The 22,919-nt window shown below is 42.9% G+C and overlaps 2 protein-coding genes across 2 annotated transcripts; both read left to right on the forward strand.

Moving 5' to 3' along the window:
* Nucleotides 1-424: 424 nt before the first annotated feature.
* On the forward strand, nt 425-18,181 carry NPHP1 (nephronophthisis 1 (juvenile); the record flags this gene model as incomplete). The annotated part of the gene is made up of 19 exons (XM_009585956.1): nt 425-485; nt 932-1,068; nt 1,510-1,714; nt 2,040-2,141; nt 3,008-3,099; nt 3,558-3,600; nt 4,119-4,203; nt 4,844-4,938; nt 5,592-5,720; nt 6,901-6,975; nt 7,718-7,828; nt 9,535-9,617; nt 10,908-10,984; nt 11,853-11,949; nt 12,363-12,475; nt 14,927-15,000; nt 15,811-15,855; nt 17,793-18,075; nt 18,106-18,181. Coding segments are annotated over 18 exons (1,903 nt in total), but the record flags the coding sequence as incomplete, so codon positions are not given.
* Nucleotides 18,182-19,970: 1,789 nt separating this feature from the next.
* Nucleotides 19,971-22,293, forward strand: MALL (mal, T-cell differentiation protein-like). Its single transcript, XM_009585954.1, has 4 exons — nt 19,971-20,099; nt 21,235-21,402; nt 21,757-21,885; nt 22,231-22,293. The coding sequence occupies exons 1-4, from the start codon at nt 19,998-20,000 to the stop codon at nt 22,291-22,293; spliced, it is 462 nt and encodes a 153-aa protein (XP_009584249.1). The 5' UTR covers nt 19,971-19,997.
* Nucleotides 22,294-22,919: the final 626 nt, after the last annotated feature.

Raw genomic sequence — 22,919 nt, forward strand, 5'->3', positions numbered from 1 at the left:
GTGTTGTGGAAAGAACCATCGCCTGGTTGCTGTGAGCAAAGCCCCTGGCAGATTCATTCCGTTCACCGTCACCGTGGCGTCAGAAGGAGCAGACAGTTCCCTGTATACCTTTCCGTTTTTCTCCTTATTGTACAGATCTCTTCCCAGCCCCTTCTCACTCATCTGTTTTCCAGGCGGAAGCAACAGGGTAGCTGCTTGCCAGTCCTCAAGGGCTGAGGTAGTTTTAAGTGGGAACTTGCACATCACAGGTAACAATCAGCTGCCGTTTGGGCTCGTATTGGTATATGTCAAGCTGCGTGCACACAGAGCTGGGCGAAGGTCTGAGTTTCTACATTTACACCTTTCAGTAAGCACGCATGATTTGGATCACCCACCTATCAGAATTTTAAGAAAATGCTATCTCTCTGTCTTGCTTTCAATGCAGATGTCTGCAGCTGAAGAAATCGGTGGATGAGAATACAAATGCTCTTCGTAATTTGAAAAAAGTAAGTACGGGGACAAATTTGTTAATGGTTTCCTCCAAAATGCATCACGGTGAGTGTTTAGAGAACGCTAGCCTCCTCTGATTTTAGATGCCTCAAGAGCAATGCCTAGCACTGCACAACCCCTGACTGGGATCTCCGAGATCCATTTATGTTATTTAACAGCACATTTTTAATGCTTTATTGTGTACGAGTTCTGCCCTTAAAATCTTTATCAACGCAATACATTATAAAATGTTTATCAACCCAATGCATTGTATTGGAAGTGGAGAACGCAGATTTCAAATTTAACATGAAATTTCATCTTGGCAGAGTAAAAGGGCAAGAAAGATGTCACTAAAGAGGGAGTGACAGCAGCCCAGGAAGGTGAAAGCTTGTAAGACATGTCTGGAAAACTACATAGAGGAACTTCATCTTTGATTCTTTGAGCAATTTGTTGTCTTTCTCAGGCTGATGAGCCTGCGCCAGTGGGGAATTATAATCAGAGGAAAGAAGAAGAAGAAAAACTATTGCTAAAACTCTCTCAGCAGCTGCAGAAACTTGTTCTTGTCTTGGATCAGGACAATGTGACTATGAATTATGCAGTGTAAGTAGCTTAAACAAATAAATACAATCTGCACTTTAATAGAATTGTACATGTAGGGTTGGAAAGGACCCTGATAAATTGTTAGCTCATTCCCTTAACATACAGTTAAAAAAGAAGTACAGAAGAGCCAGCTCTTACGGGGCTTGTTTTCTTGATGCAGTCAAGAACGACTCGCTGGAATTTTCTGAGGGCGTTGGTTAATGGCTGAAATATAATGAGGCTGATCAGAGGAGAGGATGCAATGTGGTCTGTACGCTTAGGGAGGAAACAGCATTGGGCTTTTGGAGTTTTTTCAGATCAGGACAGAGAGTAAAACATAGGAGTGAAAATCCTGTATCTGGATAACATCCTTGCAGAGAAGCCCATATTGTAAGGCTTTACAGCAATTTCAAGAAGTTCTATTAAAATGATAATAAAAAAAGTTTGATTTATTTTGGATAGAGATGAGGAACATCAGAAAGATCGTCAAACAGAAGATGAAAATGGAGAAGAGGATGAGGGTGAAGATGAAGAAAGTAGTGAGGAGGAAGACAGTGAAGAAACAGATGATGAAGACGAGGATAAATTGTTGGATGATCCAAATGTTAAAGAATGTATTGCAGTTGGAAACTTTAATGCACAGCAGGAAGGGGATCTCACATTTACGGTGAATATGTCTCTCTCAAAGTTTTTTGACATGCCAGTATTGCAGATCGTTCTGTATTAAGAAGTAACTGTAATTAAAGCCTATGCTGCTGTGATTCAGCCAGTTCCTTGGGGGATTCGGGGAGAAATGGCTTTTCCCGGTGTACATTTGGCTTGGTGGAGTCCAGTGTCCTTTTGCCACCTTCTGTAGTGGCAGGGTCTGTTGCGGTAGTCTTCGATCTCTGTTGTGGGAAAAATTAGGGTTTTGTGGGTTTTTTAATTGTACCTGGAGCCATTTTGAAATATTTGGTTGTCTTTTGTCTCTGTCTCTCCTTCTAACGGCAAAGAAAGGCGAAGTCCTGCTTATACATGACAAGAAGGCGGATGGCTGGTGGGTAGCCGAAAACTCGAAAGGGGAGAGAGGCCTCGTTCCTAGAACCTATCTTGCGGTTAGTGTGCTGCAACCTTCTTCTGTTCTAGTCTCACCTCTGTTGTTTTGTATATATTAATGATAATATAGCTGCATAAAATTGATCATAATGCTTACATGGGGACTCACAGCAGTGTTTTGCCAGTTATTTGGAATAACACCATGTTTGTATACATGTGTATGGAGATAGCTAGCGAAAGCAGTGTTTTTGTGCCGTGTGAGGATGTGATGTGTAAGTGCAGAGAAGTTTCTTGAATATGAAAGTCATAATCTTTGTCACTAAAGGTCAACTCTGAAGACTCCAAGCTGCTATGGACTAATTCGGGCTTTTCATCATTTATATGAGATGTGAGTCCATGTAAATGTTGGAGTATTTTGTAATTTGACACAGAAGAACCTTTTCAAAAATAAGTTTTAAAGTTTTGTAACTTTTGAATTTTCATTTTTAGAGTGGCTTGCAATGTTCATTTATGTACTTATGCACATATATCCAGCATACAATTGTGGTGAACATTTAAATATGGGTACAGTTTGGATTGAGTGAGTCCAACCTTTACCCCGTGGAACAGAGCTTTTCACAATGTAACTAAAGAGCATGTTGAGTAGCTAACGTTTTACTTCATGATGATGATGTATTTCTCTTTTTAAAGAATCTGCTTTGCAAATGCATTCTCTTGCTTACTTGTAGGAATACTCCCATCCCTTGCTGTAACTGCAGAACCAAGGGCAGTGTTCTGCAGTTACAGCGCTATGGAGCGATAGGTCATTACAGACAGAAAATCTCCTCTTCTAAACTATTAACATGTGCTATGGTTGGAGAAAGCATTTTTAAGAACAGAACTGTGAAGAAATAATGCACGTTCCCTTTTTTAATCTGAATTACAGGTCCATAATGAAGATATTGACAGCCAAGAGCAAAGTCAAGAACACATAGAAGTGGTGGATGAAACAGCAGATGGAACTGAAATTAAGAAAAGGTAAATGGATGATGCGAAAGCAAATAAGTATAAAATTATTCGTCCTCCTCCTTAAATCTGGCAGTACATTTCTTACAGTGAGAATACCTCACAAGGGTATCTGGTTCTTTGTGACTGCATTCTTCTTTTCAGTACAGCAGACACCTGCTTTTTTTCAAGCTTGCAGACACACTTTTACTTGAGTGGGTTTGTTTGGGAGTTTTGCTTTGGTTTGCTTCCCCCCCTGCCCTCATAAAATCAAAGAATGATTTTCTTTGGTCATTTCTTTGGGTCATGTATCGAATTATGTTCCAGCTCATAAGGTAGTCTAGCAATTAGTCTTAGTAGCTGGAAATGCATCATTATTAGTATCTCAGATAGATACGGTTATTAAGCTGCTGGTATTTGAAGACAAACCTGTATTTAGTGATGATATACAAGGATGATATGTTATAAAAAATGTGTTATTTTTCTTCCAGAACAGATTCTCACTGGAGTGCTGTAAGAAGAGCTATCACAGAGGTAGGTGTATCTCTTACGTAGCAACTTCACCTACCATAATGTTAATTATTTTGTAGACGAGGTTTGCTTCTACCAAATGCTGTTTCTCATAGTACAGGCTAATGTTTTTAACTAACATCTCTATCTTGTTTTTTGTAGCAATAAAGTCTAAGGTTCTCTCATGCTTTAGAAGTAGGCTGCAGCCCAGTCCGTGTCTGAATGAAGATGCAAATGAGATGTCTTTTCTTGTTTTGCCACAGTAGTGCTACACCATTTCTTTCAAGGGTGTGATTTTGTTCTGTAATTGGCTGCTCTGCTGCTGCTTTGAAATGAAAGGGGGCGTTTAACAAAATGGGAGCCTGGCTGGGTTGATGCATGAAACAGAGTAGAAGTAGTTCCTGGAGATGGGCCAAATTAGCTTCAGATGAGAAGAAGTGACTGATGCCCCAGGTCTGATATTGGTTGTGCGAGAGTTCTAAATTAGGATAGAATTAGATGTTAAATAGCAGGAACGCTAATATCTGTTTGTTTTTTAATAGAATGACGCAGTGGAGATATTGGCAACCATAGGAGCAGTTCCTGCAGGATTCCGCCTATCCACACTTTTCCAGCTCTTAGAAGAAGGTAAGGTTTCTCGTAATAACTGCAGTGCAGGATTCTCAAGTGTCTGTGGTGAGTTTCTTATCCTGGTTACTAGCCTATTGGACTAAAATCAGTATTGCTTAATTATAATTGGTAATCTGTACAGGCTGTATTTGACCCGTCAAATAATGTATAAAAGGCTTTTTTTTTTTCTTCAATTAAGTTTTAATTTATATGTGTGAAATCCTGGCCACACGGAGGCAATGACAAATTTCCTAACGGTTTCAAAGATTTTCCTCTTTGGAAGATACTTCCTGTTGATGTTGCAGAAAATGATTTTTTTCATCTTCGCTTTTTCTCGGAGATCTTTTGGAGTATCTTCACCAAGTATATTACACATCTCATACTTTCTTAGTCTTTTTGTTTAAAACTGTTTCAAGTCAATAGCTCTTTTTGTTAATTAAATTATTGTGCTTCTGGAGTGAAATACTGCAGAACACTTACAAGTAGCAAAAGCACCCTTTTTAAAGGGTGCTTGTAGAAGATACCTGCATAGTTTTGTTTGGACCAGTCAAATATTCAAATGGACTTTAGCCACATCTGAATTTTGGGTGTTGTTCCTTTTGTGGCAAAAAAGGTCATAAAAAAAATTTAAGAATTTTTAAAATTACTCTTGTTGTAGGCAGTCAGTTTCGAGCAAGTTACTTTTTGCAGCCTGAACTTACTCCATCACAGTTGGCTTTCAAAGACTTGGTGTGGAACTCTGAAAAAAATACTGTGAGTATTACTGGTAAGAAAGCTATGATGCTTTTGGTTTGAGAGAAATGACAGGATCTGTAGATGTGAATTGCTAGCAATATTTCATATTGGTGGGTAAATATTGCTGTGAAACAGATGATAGATTTCGATGTCAATCCAGACTCCTTAGGCAGTAGATGTTATCACATCCTACTCTCTAACACGCAAAAAATCGGTACAAATTGTCATGTTGGGTATGTTTTAAGAGTCATGTTTCTTCTTAAGTTTGTGGGCTCCTTCCCTACCTGGGGTGAAGCAGATCTGCATGGGTGACTAGTCTGGATTTTTAAACCATGAACTTCTGCTAGGCACTGTGAAATCATTCGTCGTCTTTCATTTTGGCTAATGATTGTGTCTTGATTTGCACCATTTTTAGAATCTTTCTTTCTTCTCAAACGTTGATAGGACCTTCTGTCTGTCACACTAAAATATTTGTAGCCATCTCCTTAGAAGAGAACTAAAGGCTTATCAAGAAATTTTGTTGCTGCTGCTAATACTACATAAGCTTTGTGGTTAGAAGAATCCAGTCTAGTGAACAGTACACTGTATCATCTCAGTAAATAAGAACAAACTAGTGCCACATTTGGGAGGAGCCTGTAGATTTAATCCTTCTTCTGTTGCCTGTATTTCAGATTTATCCTAGACCAACTCGAGTATCCCTGATTGTAACTTTATGTAGCTGTAAAATGATTCCCCTCCCAGGAGTCAGTATACAGGTTCTCAGCAGACATGTTCGACTTTGTCTATTCGACGGCAATCGGGTAAGTTGTTTGGCTATCAAAAAAAGTCTTGAGGTTTGGATCTTTCACGCTGTGGTCCCTCCGGTAGCCAACTCCTCCAGTTTTCTCACTCGGAGAGACAGAGACACACACACACAATCTGCCTCCCAAGCCGCTTAACTCACTGTCCGATTAGTCTGGCTTGATACTCGCCTGCGATCACACACTGACATACGTACCCTCACTCCCTCCAGTTGCTATCACTGCAGACATGTAGGCCCCCAGTGACTTGTGGTCTGGCTAGTTGCTGGCACCTAGACATCCACACGCACATGCATTCAGAATAGAGAGCCCATTCACCCAGAAAAATAGTTATAAATAGAGTTTAATGAAAAAACAGGACAGACTGCACTGATCAAGTGCCAGGCATGGCCAGACACGCATACTTATCCCTCTATTTTCCCACCTGTGTTACTCCACAAAGCACCTTGATCCCTCCCTTTGTCTGCCTTTGGTTCCTCCCCTGAACATCCCATAAGAAGTCATGTGCAGTCCCAAAATGCTCTTCCTCTGCATGCCACAGTGTCTCATATCCCTAAGCAGCAACCCCTTTCAGTCTGTAAGGTGATCCAGAGAGCCGCTCCTTTTGACTCACCATGACGGGCGTCACACCCGGCCCCTGGGCCACCCTGGGAGGGGCTGGGGCGAGAGCGCCATTCCTCTGAGTCCGTAATTTCAGTTCCCCCACCTGCCATTGTGCCTCTTTGCTCCTCCGTGTTTGTGGAGATGAGCCTTTTCTGGGCTGATCTCTCTCCTGTGATGGGCCTGGGAATAGCTGGGTCGGGTCGTATTCAGATTTCCCCACCTGCAGTCGTTCCTCTGTGCTCCTTTGTGCGTGTGTGTAGAGCAGCTTTTTATAACAGAATCCAACGCTGACATTCTGGTGGTTTTCTTCCTGCTGCACTGAACGCTTTTGGGGGCAAAGGGACGACTACTGGTGTATATGAACGAAGGATGGTTGGAAAGTGCTCTCTGGCTTCAGGGAAAACGTCCTCTGTAATCCTTTAAACTGAAACCATCTGATCAAGTTAAAGGGAAAGCATAATTTTATCTTTGTTGTGTGCAGTGTTGGACTAATCTGGGATAATCCTGAATTTTCCTAAAGCTGCGTAGCTTTCCAGAAAAACTTGTCTTAGCTTTTTTCACTGCTGTCATGCTTTAGGTGCTGAGTAACATTCACACAGTGAGAGCTACATGGCAACCTAAAAATCCTCAAACGTGGACCTTTTCTCCAAGGGTAGGTATCTCGCTCAGGGAGTGACATAGCCAGTGACTATCTATTTACAGCTTCTTATTTAGTGACGTCTATTACTTCTGGTATTCGTGTTGAAATAAAACATACCGCAACCAAAATGAACGTGCAGAAAAGACAAGACTTGCTGAAGTGCATGAATTCAAACTAAACTAAGTGTTTTAGCAGAAACACTTTGGAGAAAAGAGTTGAGGGGAAGGAGAAGTAGCGCGAGGGACTGGTGATCCAGCCGGTGGCACTGGTTAACTTTGAATTGATATCAGGCGCACACTACATGGTGTTCATGGAGAAGGGAAGACACTAGCCACTTTGCTTGTGAGCTTTTGCTTTGATTTCATTAAAAAAAGAGCACATGCTTTGCCCTATGTTTCAGGTGCCGTGCAGGGCCACACTCAGAGCAGTAGGGTTGTCATGTTTTACCCCAGATGTTGCTGAGTTCTTGGAGGGAATTAAGTGCTTTTTGACATCTAAAGTTCTTTAACAGCTTGTCATCACACACAAAAAAAGTACCTTGGTAGCATAGCTGTGTTTCATGGCAAGATAAAGAATAAGGGGAGCAAGGTTTCAACTGAAATTCGTTCTATACTCATCATTTTCTTTTATATGCAATGGGATTGGGTCTGAGATCTTACATGAATAAGTGACGTGTTTGATGGCCTTTAAAAAACAGAGGGTTTTTTAATTGGTACATTCACTTTTTTTTTTCTTTTCCCTCTCTCTGTATTAGGTAACGGGCATTTTACCCAGCTTGCTGGATGGTGACTGTTTTGTCAGGTCCAACTCTCTGTCTTCAGACATTGGTATATTATTTGAACTTGGCATCACTTATATTCGCAATGTAAGTGTGTAAAGTTGCAGTATAAATCATTCCAAGCACAGGTTTATAAAGTGAACCAGCTGTCCCATATTCGGTGTTAAACTGCAGTATCCCAGCAGCGAACTGTGAGACCCAAAAGGAAATTTAGCTGAACTTTTCCTAGCTTACTATAAGATTGTCTTCCTTTTGGCTTCTGGGAGGGAGGAGAGAGATGTTGGGTTTTGGAACTTTTAGTTCTAGTCAATATTTAGAGAATAAGAGACTTTCTGACTAGTGGACATGAAGGTACCTTTACTTACGTTGAAATAATTTCTGTTAATCTACCAAAGATCTCATGTAATGTGATCGCAAAGACCAATTCTCTCTTCACTCCTGCATTGTTTTTCTATCTTTGTGATTTGTTTCAGACTACTGTGCTATATAGTTTGGAAACTAAAATTTTAACTGTTTAAATAGTGTGGACACTGGTTTCTAGCTGCAATTGATAGGTATATCCTATCCATCTAGGATATGCTTCTGAAAAGTACAACGGGTAGTGACACAGTAAATGGTAAAGCCCATAAGAACTACTGTAATAGAAGGCGGATGCATGCAGGAGCATAAAAAAGACTAATATTTGGAGGATATGGTGGCTTTTCGGAATAGGTCACTGTTCTGAAAGATCTCGGCTATTTTGTCTACAAGACTGACTCAAGTCTTGCTGCCTTTTTCTGAACACTTATATTTTCATTCTGGTCGCAGTCTTCCTCAGATGAATTTTGGCAATCAAGTAAATCATGGGTAAAAGATGAAAAGTGGGGTAACCACAACAGTTAGCAAGCTGGGTATTAAATAGTGGGTAACAGAACTCTGAAAAGATGGATAGAGAAGTTGCGAAGGGGAGTACTGCTGTATTTTCTCTTTCACTCACGCCTGTATGAACTTAGGGTGCAAGAGTGCAGTCCTGTGGGGATGTGGAGGAGAGACATGCCGATAGCGTGGTGGGGATGCAGAACTGTTGTGCAGGGGGATAAGTAGAGTGTACATCTGTAGGGAACTGAACTACGTAAGTCCTGGTGATGGACAGCATGTTGGTAAGCGATGGTTCACAGAGATCCGATGCTAATTGGAGTAGTCAAGATTATGCAAAGTTGTCTGCTTCTGTTTACAGAGTAAGTTTAAATGAAGGCTGGAGTGTTTACAAGTTCCTACCTCTTATTAGTGCATTTGGGGTCTGGAAACGGATGGGCTGGCACACAGGATCAGCTTCCTTTCCCAGGCACTGTCTCTGGTACAATGAATAAAGCCTTCTGATGCACAGGGTCACTGGCTTGGAAACAGTTGACTCTGGAACCAGATGGGTAAATCCTCTGGGTATATTTTTCTATCTCCTTTTTTCTGTCCTGCATTCTTTAAAGCATCAGTGCAGGTTTGGGGGTTTTTACCTTTGTATCTGTGCATTTCTTCTTCTTCAAGAGCTTGATATACTTAGGTTTCCCTTCAATGTGTATTTCTTGGCTTTATAAATCCTCATCTCATGGACGATCAACTTCAGCATAACTGTGTGTCCTGTTTGGTAAACATCTTCAAACACCTGTGAATGTGACATAGTCAATGTTTGCGTACCACAAATCTGGGGCCTTTAGCATTTTACCATTTTTATGTGATTATTCTAAATAATTGTTTGTGGTTCAGTTAGTCATTCTGGTTTAGCTGCTCAAGTTATTTACGCTTCTCTTTTCTTCTAGTCAACAGGTGAAAGAGGAGAGCTAAGCTGTGGCTGGGCATTTCTGAAGCTTTTTACTTCTAATGGAATGCCTGTTCCTTCCAGGTAAGCTTATTGTTTTCCTTCTCTCTCTCTCTCTCTTTCTGTATTTATATATGTATGTATGTACATCTGTTTTAGGCTAGGAGTAAAGTTCATATCTCATACTTGCACACTGACAGGGGCAGGTGTAATCCAGACTAATGTGCAGGTTGTACTGAGTCTTTCAGTGAGAATGCTGGTCCTGCTTCCACACCCAATGTATGTTCTACTAAGTTTGTGTGGGAAAAGTGCTCCCTGGACCCAACATTCACGTTTGAAATGTTGCAAGTTAGTATGTGTTTTAAAATATTCTTCAGTGGAATTTTAAAACTATGGAAATGTCTGAGTTAATAGGGAGTTATTTAGAGTTTTGTTTGTATAAAATAGAATTGTTACCTAAATTGAAGGTGACAATGTCCTTTTTAATTCTGGCCTCTTCTTTATGTGCACTTTGCTGTATATCCCTTTGCCATTTAAGATTAGGAGATTGGTTCGTTAGACTTGGAAGCAGGTAAGAATTGTTGTGAATGAGTCTCTTACCATTCACTTGGAGAGTGTGAATAAGCTTACATTTTGCAGCTGATTTATGGTTAGTTGATGGGTCTAACAATCTTAAAGAATGATAAAATGTACATATTTCTATTTTATTAAACGTAGGAAAGCTTTCTGTTAATTTACAGAAATGATTCATTGTAAATCAGACTTGCAAGACTTCATTTTTACCAAGTATATATATGTGTGTGTGTGTGTATTCTGAATATATTTGGATTAAGGGCAGAAAAAAATACCCACGGGAGACCCCTACTGTTCCATAAGTCTATAAATCTCTTCGAAATCTGATCTCTAACATTTCATTAAGTTAAACATGGTATCTACAGAGTGAAATTGCATGCTTGCTTCAACAGTGACTTACTCTTGATGGAACTGGGATTACGTTATTCTTCAACGTTTTAAATCTTCCATATCTAAAATTTGCTACATAAGCAATGACACCTCAAAAACATTTTAGTGAAACAATTGCTAAATTTCATGTAAGAAAAATACTGGAGTCATGTGGAAAAGAATCAATGTTGCTAATTTCTTTTAAAATTATTAGCTAGTTTCCCAATGTAATACAAGTTTCAAATGTATCATTTGATGTTTCATTACTTCATTAGGTGTAGTCATTTCATATAAAATCCTAGTCATAACATCAAGCACCCTGTCAGGTTTTTATTTGAGATAGCAGGTTTCTTTCTGTCTCAGAAAGCGGTTGTGCTGTTCTCGCATATCCTTACATCTTTTTATTTTAACTATGCTGCTCTTCTTTCACAGGATGTATGAGCTGCTATTAAATGGTGGTACTCCCTACGAGAGAGGCGTTGAGGTTGACCCATCAATATCAAGAAGAGGTGTGGTTTCTCCTAAACATTATATAAATGCAATGATACAACAAATGCTATACCTATTTCACAACACGCAGTGCTCAGCCAGGGCTCTCATTAGCGTGCAGTCACCACAGCCTGGTTTTGTTTTGTGTGTTCTCATTTTGCATAAGAGGGAGTTGATTGTTAGGGCTGGTGGGATTCAGAACTACCTGCCAGTGCTAATGTTTCTGTAATTTCCAGTGTTTGCAGGTTGAAGATTATTTCTGATAAATGTATTTAATTATTTCTTTAACTGCACTTAATGCTTCTTGGCTATGGGGTGATGGTGCAAGGCTCAGCGGTTACACTGGTGTAAAGAGTTCCCAAGCCAGACTGTTCAAGTCCCATATCATCAATCCCATATCACTTACGCACAAGTTCCACATGTGCACAAATGTGCTACAGAACATCTGTACTGGTTCTTCCCTGTGGGGTTGAATAAAGCTTCACTAAAAGTTGGTTCAGACGATAGACCACTTGTGTTTTAAATAAAGGTGGCCACAGCTTTCCTCTGGAAGCTGTAGTAACATCCATTTGCCAGTGACACATGCTGCAAGCTATAGAAGGCCTTTACCTTTTGGATTTAGACACTTACCTCCACATGACTCCATGCATATTATGAATCCACCGTCCTAGAGAGAGGTAATAGCTTACGTTAGACCAAATGTTGATACAGCTGATACGTTGATGTATTTTCAGATGTTCAATTCCTCCAGGTTTTTAGACCATCCTTAAACCATTACAGTTTTAGCAAAACATCTCTTGCCAAATTTCAATGTCCATTCTTGTAATACAATTCTTAATGTTCTTTCAAAATTACGGATTTCATATCAGGTATTTATTTCTTAAGCAGGCAGTGGTGTTTTTCATCAGTTTATAACACTCCGGAAACAGCCTGTGCTTGCAGTGAAACTGAGGTCATTAAGTGCGCAGTCAAAAGACATCCTGAAGTAAGTATGCATGTGTGCTGCCATAAAATGAACAAGTATTTCAGATAGCCTAGAATGGTTCCAGAGGTCTAAAGTGTTCCCCTTCCCTGGAACGCTGGTTATGGAAAAACCTGAGGGTCATGTCACCTGCGTATTGTACTTGATCTCTGTTTGACACTTAGAGCTATTTTGTTGGAAACAACTAAAGAGTCTTTAAGTTTAGATAATATTGAAAACCGCAACAACAGGAGTCTGGCTGTTACAGCTTTATCAATGTACACCTTCAAAAGTTGTGATAGGTTCATGGATTTGCCAATACGAGCTAATAATCATCTCCATGAAGCTGTCATTACTCTCAAGTTTTGGTGAACAATGCTTCCTAGGAGCAGTTTTGAATAAAAATCTCAACTGCATGTTGTTTATTTTCCCAATAGTTTGCTACCAGAAACATTAATTGGCAGTATGTGCTACATCCATCTCTTGATATTTTATCGACAAATACTTGGTGATGCACTCTTGAAAGACAGAATAAGCACGCAAAGCACAGGTAAGAATTGCTGTTGTGGAGAAGAACTCAGTAATGGAGAGCGTGTCGGAGAAAGATCAGGTTCCTAAAAAGAATTATCCCCTCCAGAGTCTCCCATTTGTAAGAGAAAGCTTCAGGAGCAACTCACTGATAGAGGGTACTCGCACAATTTTGTTCCCTGGTAGTGCTGGCACTGACTAACCGTCTTACAAGGTCAGGAAGTCATGCTTCCTGTGCAGAGGATTTCGGTGCTTTAACTTTCAGTCTGCAGGTGTTGTAGGGACAAAGAGAAATCTGTTTCCCTTTTAATAAAAAAGAACAACCTCTTGCTGGTGGTGAATACCACCACTTGGTGTGTTTGCATTTCAAACTAGTGATGTTTCAACTCACAGCTAAAGTGTTGCCGTGTTTGACATTAGTTCACATCACAGAATGCAAAAACCACAAGAATAGTTTTGTTTTCTGTGAAGTATGAATGAAGTGTTTTCAGTGAAATTCTCATTAAAAAAAAGCCTATGTAGATAGGTAAAGGGTTATTCTAAATAAATAAATAAAAATAAATAAAACGTAAATAAAGATAAAGGATTATTTGGAAGAGGAAGGTTTCCTTTTCACCACCCATGCAATGAGAGATTAGACATGCACACAGGTTTACTCATTCATTTCTAGTGTATGCATGTTCTCCTAGCTATAGAAGAGATTAGGCAGATGTTTTTGTCATTGAGGCTAAGTCATCCTCTTTACTGTTTTTTTAAAATTATTATTTACTTATTGGCTAATGCAGCAGGGAGAGACAGAAGCAGAAGAGTTCTGGTTTTAGAACTCAGTATCTTGCTGTGATTTTGCAACTCTGTATCTTATTCCTTCCACATCTTTCCTTCAACAGAACTGTAATAGTTTATAGTCTTCTCCATTTTAAAATCAGTTTGAAATATGGAAAAATTACATCTCTTAACTATACTACAGGTGAATGTATATTGGTACTGGAAAGTGATTTTCTTGTGTTTTCTCCCGTCTCTTCTCCAGACTGAATTATGTATCATCTGTTCCTATGGCAAATAAATTTCCTTGTGCACTTACTAACATTTTTAACTGTCAATCTTTACCCATATTTAGGCCTCTGAATTACAAATTCATCTTTCAAAGGTGCTCAGAACTTAACTCTCTTCCTGATTTTCTTGAACTTTAATACACATTCTGAGTGTACTGATTTCAGTATCTGAAAGTCAGACCCTTTCATAAATTAATGCTGTATTTAATAAACTTATCACAGAGAAACTGCAAATGCTTAGTTTTTAAAGGTCAGTTGAGAACTGCTATACTTACCTGATTTGATCTTTATAACGTAGGACAACAGATCAGGCTGATGACCTCTCCTGGAGTTAAACTGCATCCATTTGGATTCAGACTTGATTTGAAACGATTTAAAGGCTTTACCAGCCTTTCAGAAGTTGTTCTGGTAGCCATTTTCTACTTTTTTCTGGTGTAACAAAAGATGATTTCTCTTATTTCAAAATCAACTATCACTTTAGAAATAGGCAACTTAAAATGCCTGTTAGATTTCACAAAAGCAATCAGTTCTGGCTTGCTTCCGTGAAATGTTTTGTTATTAGTAAATGGTTAGTGTTTACTAAACTTTCCATCAACTTCAACATGAAGAAACAACAGTGTACATTAAATATTTGAAGTCACAAGAGAAAGAAAACACTTCAACCAAAAGTCCTCTATGTTACTTGTAGCACTCTTGTAATCTTATCTACAATCTCATTAACTAAAATAATGACAGGACCCCTGCGCCGCTGGGGTTCAAGATTTGCCATGCATTGTAACAGAGAGCTTTGATTCCTGCCAGTCATGGGGAGGCAGCTCTGCCCTGCCCGATTTTGATAAAGCCGGCCCGTTCACCTCGAACGGGAGACCCCGCTATTACCCGGTAGTTAATCTGAAAGGCGTGCAGGAGACCTATGCAGTTTGATGATGTGCCCCATTTGGTAAATTTACTATGCCACTTGTTACCCGCTTATCTTAAAATCGCACGCAACACAAGCCAGATTAAGGTAGAATGAAGGTGTGTTTATTCATAACATCCAAATCAGGCAGTACAATTTCAGGTGTTTATAAAAAAAGACAGGTGCAGAAATGAGGAAAAACACCTCAGTCTACCCCTAGGTTACATCAGTAACATCTCTTGCTTGCTGGCTTCTCCTAATAAACCAGCAGTCATGTTTTGTGTGTCTTTCCTCTCTCAGGTTAACTGTCTCTCAGCCACTGAGAGTTTCCTACAGTCAGAGAGAGAATGCAGTTGTTAGAGAGCTTTTCTACTTTCCCTGCTGCTCGGGAGACCTATTATAGCTAACTTTCCCTTTGAAATATTCTGAGGGAAAGGGATATGTTGAATACCTTGATGTGTTGATACCTTGAAAACCATCCTGTTTCTTCCTTAGCCTTGAATGTGTTTGTTTTCTGTTTCAGAATTAATCTGTAATCCTATTTTAGCAACTTTCCCTCAACTCATGGATCAACCAGACCTGATGGATGCACTTCGGGTATGTTATCTACATAGTGTTCAATTACATCTGATGTGCCAGGATTTCCAGATAGTTCGCAAAATTTGAGCTTTTTTATCCTGTGAAAAGATAAATGGAAAAGCCAAACAGCAGAAAAGTTATAATCGTTTCAAGTATGTGCAAATCTCTTGTGTCTTAGTGCCTTCAAAACTGCAAGAGAACGCTTGAGTACATGCAGAAGGGATGCAAAGACATAAACGGGCTAGTTTGAACACTGCTAGCCGTGCAGCCACAGCAAGAGAGTGCTCAGGTGGATTAGCTGCCTGAGTGTTTATCTGGCTTCTAGGACAGTGCTGCTTTCATGACAGGTAGGAGCTGACTTAGCTTCTGACCAGCAGGACAGTGCTCACCATATCTACACTGCAGTCCCTCACAGGTGTCCTAGTACCAGACAACAACAGCCGAGTTATTTCTGCCCAAAAGACACTGCTGTTAGAAGTTGTTAGCCTTTGGGGTTAGGCTGCATTTGTCTATGCTTGTAGGGTGGGAAAAAAATCAACCTCGGTTGCGATTGATTTTTCTGAAAAGTGGATCCCCTTGATTTCATTTATATGGCTCTGATAATTTTGAATCTCCAAATCCTCACATCTGTAAAATTTGGTGGAATGGCCGTTTGCCTACATCAACTCAACTGGCAGAAGGGAGGAATGGGGAGTGTGAGGGAAGTGGGACTGCAACAGGAGCTTAAACTACTGTGGGATTGCAGCCAGAGAGATTTTTGCAGCTAAAAATGGAATTGCTTTAAATCTCCACAATCTCAGTCTGATTTTACATTTCATTTCATTTTAGAGCGCTTGGGCAGATAGAGAAAGAACGTTGAAGAGATCTGAGAGGGTAATAAATTACAGGTTTTTCTTTGACATATATTCAATCTAATTCGAACTAGCAGCTTTCTGTCAGTGTTATTGCTAGTTAATTTTTCCTCTCGCTGTACATTTACTTAGAAAATGTAGATACACTAAACACAGTTCGTAACATTTCTTACCGATATTTGTAACAGTAAACTAGAAGAAGGAATGTGACATTAACTTGTAACTTTCTGTCTCGGTGTTTGTATACGGTTGTTATTGGGGAAGCTATTACAGGTTCATATCCAAAGTGTGGCTCCCTTTCATGATGTGCTTCCAATACTTGACTGGCAAAAGCTTCCCACTGATACAAAAGGGGCTGTGTATGCTCACAAAATAATCTTCCCTCCTCCAACCTCCGAGCTCCAGTCCTCCCACTGTCTACCTGGAAAAAAGCCCCCAAATCTGCAAATCTCCCTACCTCACAGTTGCAATCTCCCATTTTGGCCGGTAGATAGCTGGAGAAGAACTGAATTGGCCGTGTCACCAGGCTTACCCGTACCTTGTCCTACCTCCTCTGGACAAAGAGAAGCTTAGGTAACTGCATGAGAAAGGTGTTGGCTCTTCATCCAAGACACTTCACTTGGGAGCAGCAGCAGGATATTTCATTCATTGTGCATGCTACTGAATAGACACACAAGGAGATCTCCCCACTTATGCAAACAAAACAAAATGCTGTTAAGTCAGAATCGCTTTTTCAAGGCCATTCATCCAAAATGAAAGCGGATCTGCTCAAAGAATTAGTAACTCCTCGGTATCCCAGAACCATCCAGTTTTACCTGATTTGTCATGTGCCACTCCCGTGGGAGGATTGCTGCTTGGCAAATTCTTACTCCTTCTTGCACGGTTATATGACGCTTAGCTGCTAAATCTCCTGCTGAGACGTGAACTGTTCAATGCCAGCCATAGCGCTCACATTTCTGGAACGTTTCTGGAACATTTCTGGAAGAGTCTCGGTGGCCAATGAGTTTTACAGGAGGCAGCGTGTTTCTGGAACATTTCTGGAAGAGTCTTGGTGGCCAATGAGTTTTACAGGAGGCAGCGCTCTGTGTGTGTCCTGCTTGCATGAAGGGTTTTTCTAGCGTGTGTGTGGAAAACGAGGCACACAAATCTTGTCTAGTTAAAGTGGTCGGGATCTTTCATCTTGCATGAAGGGTTTTTCTAGCGTGCGTGTGGAAAACGAGGCACACAAATTTTGTCTAGTTAAAGTGGTCGGGATCTTTCAGTGTTTGGTAATGGGCCAGGCTGATTCTTAGTCTCTGGGGTTTGCAAACTGGTCTTTACAGGGGAGGGTGTAATTCTCGCCACACACAGAACGTCCTGTCAAAGTGTGAAATAACAGTACTTATGGTGTGGCCTTACCTCCTGCTAAGAGCCACGTGCTGCAAGGAGCGTGGGATTGTTGCAACTCTCCGCCTAGGGCAGCAGAGAAACGAGTGGAGTTTGGGCTTCCAAGGCGGGGAGGATGCAGCACTTCCCTGGCGGCCACGGCAGTCTCAGTCTGTACCTGCAGAGGCTGCGGGGAACAGCTGTCACACACTGGTGTTTTTAGGAAGAGATATAAATACCCCATGAGCAAAGGGCTCTCAGTGACTGGTGTACAGATTGCTGTTTTGGAGTAACAACGGCAGGGTTTGGCTGTGTATTGCCACTCTCTGTCGTTTGGAAAAGTAGGTGGGCTGGAGAGCAGATTTGTTGATCTATAGTTTATATATTGTAGTTCTTGGTGGTGAGTTTGAGGCTCATCCGAGCTAACTGATGTTTGTTTAGGGAGGTCAAATCTCTTCCCGTTGTGATCCTGGGAACTGGGCGTTAGTTGAATGTTTTCTTGTCTGTTTTTTTCCTGTGTACAATACTTCTGTAGAAGAACTTGGCAACACCCTGTATTTGCACTGAAGTATTTTCAAATACTCTTCTCTGCAGAGAGATCGAGAATTTCTGAAGTCTCTGTTTGTCCTGGTGTACCACGACTCTGTCTTCCCTCTCCTCCAGTCCACTTTCCTCCCTGACTACAAATGGGCTGAGGAAGAGTCGGAAGCATCTCGCTGGAAGGCGATTGCTGACTTTTTGAAAAAGAGCCGAGAGAATGATGGTGCACTTCAGTATCTGCTGTCGTCAGAAAACACTCACAAAGCCTTTGATATCTCAGAGCTGGCTTACGATTTCTTAGGAGAAGCGAGGAAAAACAATCCTGGAGTATGAATGGGTTACAGAAGAACAATTCAGGCTGTATAAGAATGGGGTAACAATATAAATAAATTCTTACCAAAGAGAAACTGTGTACTATCTGAATTGTAATGAATATTTTAACATGTTTAACACTAGAGATTAAAATTATTTTATCAGTTTAACTAATGGAAATTTTATTTTAAATTTTCCCCTTTGCAATGTTAGACAAGGCTCTGGTGGTCTGTTGCTACATGTACCTGTTGTAGCCACGTCGAGTGTCGTATTTTGCCTAAGCTGAGCAAATGCTGAGGCAGCACTTTTCTCCTCTCATGCAGCTTCCAATTAATTCCCAGTTTTGTTTTAATCAGGGTGAACAAAAGACTCTTTGTCCCAGTAGACTGGTAACAGGCAAGGAAAATAGCAGTGATCTTTAAGAATGCTGCTGAGCAAGGTCAGCCAGGTTAGGAAAAAAAATCATCTCTTGTCCAATCAGTGGACAGCAGGTTGCTCTGTATTTAGACTGTTTTGCTGTTTTTCTTTCCCACTCAGGAAAAGGTTGGGTTATTCATAGGAATGTGCTTGACCCACCTAATACAAATAAAAGCTGGTGAGAATTCAGGGCACGCTGTGTTTCCCCCGTGCATGGCCATGCCGTACGGTAGCTCCCTCTGTGCTGACTTTCTACGGCAGGATAATGAGCTGCGGGGTATTCCTCAGGTGGACCAGGATGTTAAAGGCTTCTCTTCCCTGAGCAGTTTGTAACCACAGGCCGTACGTGCTGCCCGCTCCCAGTGGGAAGTTATTAATCCGATATCTCTTTTGCGCTGGAGTCTCTGGATGCTTTCTGCATGGTGATGGGTACGTTGCCACTGTGTCCAACGAGGTAGGCAGGCACCGAGTCACATGTGGATTTAAGTCCGAGCCAGGCACTAGTTTTGTCTGGTGTGATGCACAGAGCCCAGAGCCAGCTCCCACTGATAGCATTTGTAAACTGGAGCCTCCCGAAATGCCACAAAGCACTTCCTCCCGGCCTAGGAGGGGCTCGGACAATAAGAAACATCACAGATTTGATCTTTGCTCTGTACTGTGCAAGAGCTTGGCATACAAGCCAAACTCCTAGGGCATCACTTGGCTCTCCTAACAGAAAGATACAATATCTTACTAGGGTATCATCCTCTTCTCTTCGTGCTGCAGAGTATTGCCTGAGTTAAAGAGGACAGAATGACTTCACTAGGCCATGAGGCAGAGGTGCCACCTTCAGCCTTTCCTCCCACCAGTTATCGGTGAGTTATGGCGTGAGGCAGTCCTCTGGAAAAAAAAGCATGTGCTTGTCGAATCCAAAGCGCATCTGCCAGGAGGTAGAAATCAAAGCTGTCCCAACAGCTGTCCTTCAGACCTTCCTGGGCACTTAGGAGCACACGGGCAAACCCTCATGTCTTCTACCTGTGTGTTGAGTTGTCTGTAAAAAACGTTTGGCTGCAAGTTTTTGAAGGCTGGACGTGCCGGTGGGTGTGGGGGAGTCTGACATGAACACGGAGCAGAAACCTGAACAGAAAGGGGAGGAGGCAACAACAGTGGACATGAAAATATTTCAGGCTTGAAAGCATGCCAAGGACAAAAATTGACTGCAGGAAATGTTTCTGCCCCGGCGTGGTGTAGGATTTTTTTTATTTCCTCTCTCGTTAAAGACTTTGAATTGATTGTGTGCCGGTGGCGGGGCCGGGGTCCTGTTGCTCTCCCGTCCCAGTGTTGGCAGCAGGGTGTGTGAAGCCAGCCGCAATAACCGGAGGGCTGCCGAGGGCTCCTTCAGCCAGAGGAAGCGGCGTGGTGCCAGCCTGGGCTGGTTTCTGTGATTACGTCCCTGCGGGTGTGTCAGTTAAAACCCTGCATGGGAGCGGCACGGAGCAAGCAAACGTGAGCAGAGCGGAGCCGAGCGGTCGTGGCGCCAGCTGAGAAGAGATGGCCTCGGCGTGTCCCCCTGCGGCCTCCACACAGCCCGCCTTGCCCTCCGGACCTGCCGTCTTCAAAACTGTCCCCTACGCGTTCATCCTACCAGAGATAGTGAGTATGCTGAGCTTTGCTGCCTTACAGCACCCCGTTGCTAATGGCTCTAGCGAATCTAAAAATCAGGGACCAGCCCCCAAAACGATCCTGAAGATAGCATTAACGGGAAATAACGTCTTTTCTTTTAGCTTATACTGAATGCACAAAGGTGGTCTTTGTGATGTGGTTTTTTTGGAGCAAGCTTGAGGACAAGATACACTCCAGCTCCATCCCAGAGCCTATGCGAGGGTTGCTGGCTGCCATGGGGCTGGGAGAGGCTGAAGAGCTGCCGGCGCCTCCGGGGCAGAAGCAGCTCTAGTTATCGCACAGAAATTGCTTGAAAATCAAGGAAATTTCGTTCTCTGTATTAAGTCTTTCCAAGGGCTTGAAGGCAGCTGGGTGTCCTGTAACGTGTGACACTCCATGAATCTTTCAATTGCTTCTGGGTCCAGAGGGCATCTGGTGGGACTGGCCGAGATAACCGCTGTACTTTGACACGACATAGCGCTGGCGATGCACACCACCCACGCTCCACGGGCGCAATCGCTGTGGCTGGGCTTTGCTGTGAGCTGCCCGTGCCGACGGGCTTAGCTCCCCGCTGCAGATCTGGGGGAGTTTCATCCACCGGAGCTGGAGCGGCACAGGGCGGCGTGAGCTTATCCAGATAACCCCACGTGCTATTTGTGCACGGTGAATATTTTAAGTGGATACAGAGCGAGCGACTCACTCTGGGCTGGTGTGTGGAGTCAGTAGGAGACTTCGTGCCGTGATTTCAGGCCCAGGAGATTAACGAGCAGGCAGGGCTGGGCCGATGCGGCTGTTCGCCTTTCCCGGATAAAGCACATTTTCTGGCTTTTCCGCCAAAGCCCTCGGGGTGAGATGTTTCTTTGCGTCAAACACAGCAGCAAACCTTTCCCTTTTGTAAGGAACTTTTTGAAGTATTTCCCAAGAGCGTTCAGGGAAACTCGTGCCAGCTTGCGGTGCTCCTGTTGTGCTGGGATGCTCCGGGAGGCCGGTCCGCGCTGCCCAAAGACACAGGGCTTCCCACGGCTGCTGGGGCCGGCCTGGGAGGGAGGCGAGGAGGGACTCAGGGAGGAGAAGGGGCTTTCCCCATCCCACGCTCATCAGAGGTGCCTGTGTTTGTCCCTGGCAGCTCTGCGGGACCTGGGTGTGGATCCTCGTTGCTGCTACCTCTGTCTCCTTCCCGCTGCTGCAGGGATGGGTGATGTACGTGTCCCTCACTTCCTGCCTCATCTCCTTGCTGCTCCTCATAAGCTACCTCTTCGGCTTTCACAAGAACAGCGAGAACTGGAAAGTGCTGGTAAGGAGGGGCTGGGAAACCAGCAGATGTTGGCAGCAGCAGCATGGGCGCAAGACCACCGTGGCTGGTGATGGGTTAGCCGGCCAGCTGCTGGCCCTTCTGCAAACAACCAGCCCTTTTTTCCTCCTTTTGCCTTGATTGGAAACGCTGAGGGAAGCTGTGCTATGCTGTGGGTGCAGCATGGGCACAGGGGAGGGTTCGGCATGGTACGAGGGTTTGGTCCCAGCCCCTGTCGGGGCATGCGTGTCCCGTTTGAGCACTCACACATGCAGAGGATGGACCTCGTCCTCAGGGCGAATCAGAGGAGGACAGTCCCGGGCAGGCTTTGATCCTCACCGCTCCCTTGTTTTGCAGGACAGTTTGTACCACGGAGCCACAGCCATTCTGTACATGAGCGCTGCTGTCTTGCAAGCCAACGCGACCATCCGCTCTGAGTTCGGCCCCAACTCGCCGCTTTACTACCAGCTCAACAGTGCCGCATCGGTGAGTCAGTCCAGGAAACCCCAGGCAGGCCGGAACACCCACAATTCCCCTTGGGGAGATGCAAGAGCAAATCTTAAAGCCACAGCAGAACCATCCCAAGCCCAGCAGTGTCACACTGGTCAGAGCTTCAGCTCCTCATCTCTGTTGTGTCGTACAGCCAGCATGGGCTTCTCAGGGTCCAGCAGCTCATGGACAGCCTTGCGTGGCTGCCTCCTGGGAAATATGGGGGGCTTTGCCTCTTCTTTGAGGCTGGAGAGAGGTTTCCCAAGGTCAAGAGCACTGAGAGGAGATAAGGTTAGACTCTCCCAGCTGACCCCAGTTTTTGCTTTTCTTCCTCTCCTGCAGTTCTTCGCCTTCATCACGACCTTCCTGTACATCCTCCACGCCTTCAGCATCTACTACCAGTGAGCCCGGCAGCACCAGCTTCGCCTCTGCAGGACAAGGGCTTTCCCAGTGCGAGGGATGCAGCTGTCTTCCACCAAGGTGTTCCTGCCCCGGCCTTGTCACCCCCCCCACGGAGACAGCGGTTGCTTTTTCACTTCATTGAAGGAGGGATGTTTGTAGGCGGTGTCGTGTCGCTGTGCTTGTGGGGACACTTCGTGCCTTGCCCATGGGCTACGCAAGGAGAGGGGACTGGGTGCAGGCTCCGAGCCAGCCTCCAACTCCGACGTGCCGCCAAATATAGACGGCCAAGGAAAGGAGAAGAAAAAAAAAAAAAAAAAAAAGAAAATCACTGTTCCTCCAGAAAAAAAATTTCCTTTCTTATATTATTTTTCTATCTCTGGTTCAGCTAGATCACTCCCCAACACATAAATTCATTACAATAATACAACATTGTGTTCCTTGACTTTCAGATAATTTCATTTGGTATATGCAGTACTTAAAATAAAGCGTCTACTAACAGTGTCTGACCAAATAGATTTTGACCACTATATAAGCTATGTTCATTGAACAAGCTAATTTTACTCCGCAAGAGTTAAAAATTTCCTTTCAAAAACCAGAAAATGTTCACAGACTTAGAAAGCTACAACAGA

This window comes from Fulmarus glacialis, unplaced genomic scaffold (genome assembly GCF_000690835.1).
Source record: "Fulmarus glacialis isolate BGI_N327 unplaced genomic scaffold, ASM69083v1 scaffold11869, whole genome shotgun sequence".
Classification (NCBI taxonomy): Eukaryota; Metazoa; Chordata; class Aves; order Procellariiformes; family Procellariidae; genus Fulmarus; species Fulmarus glacialis.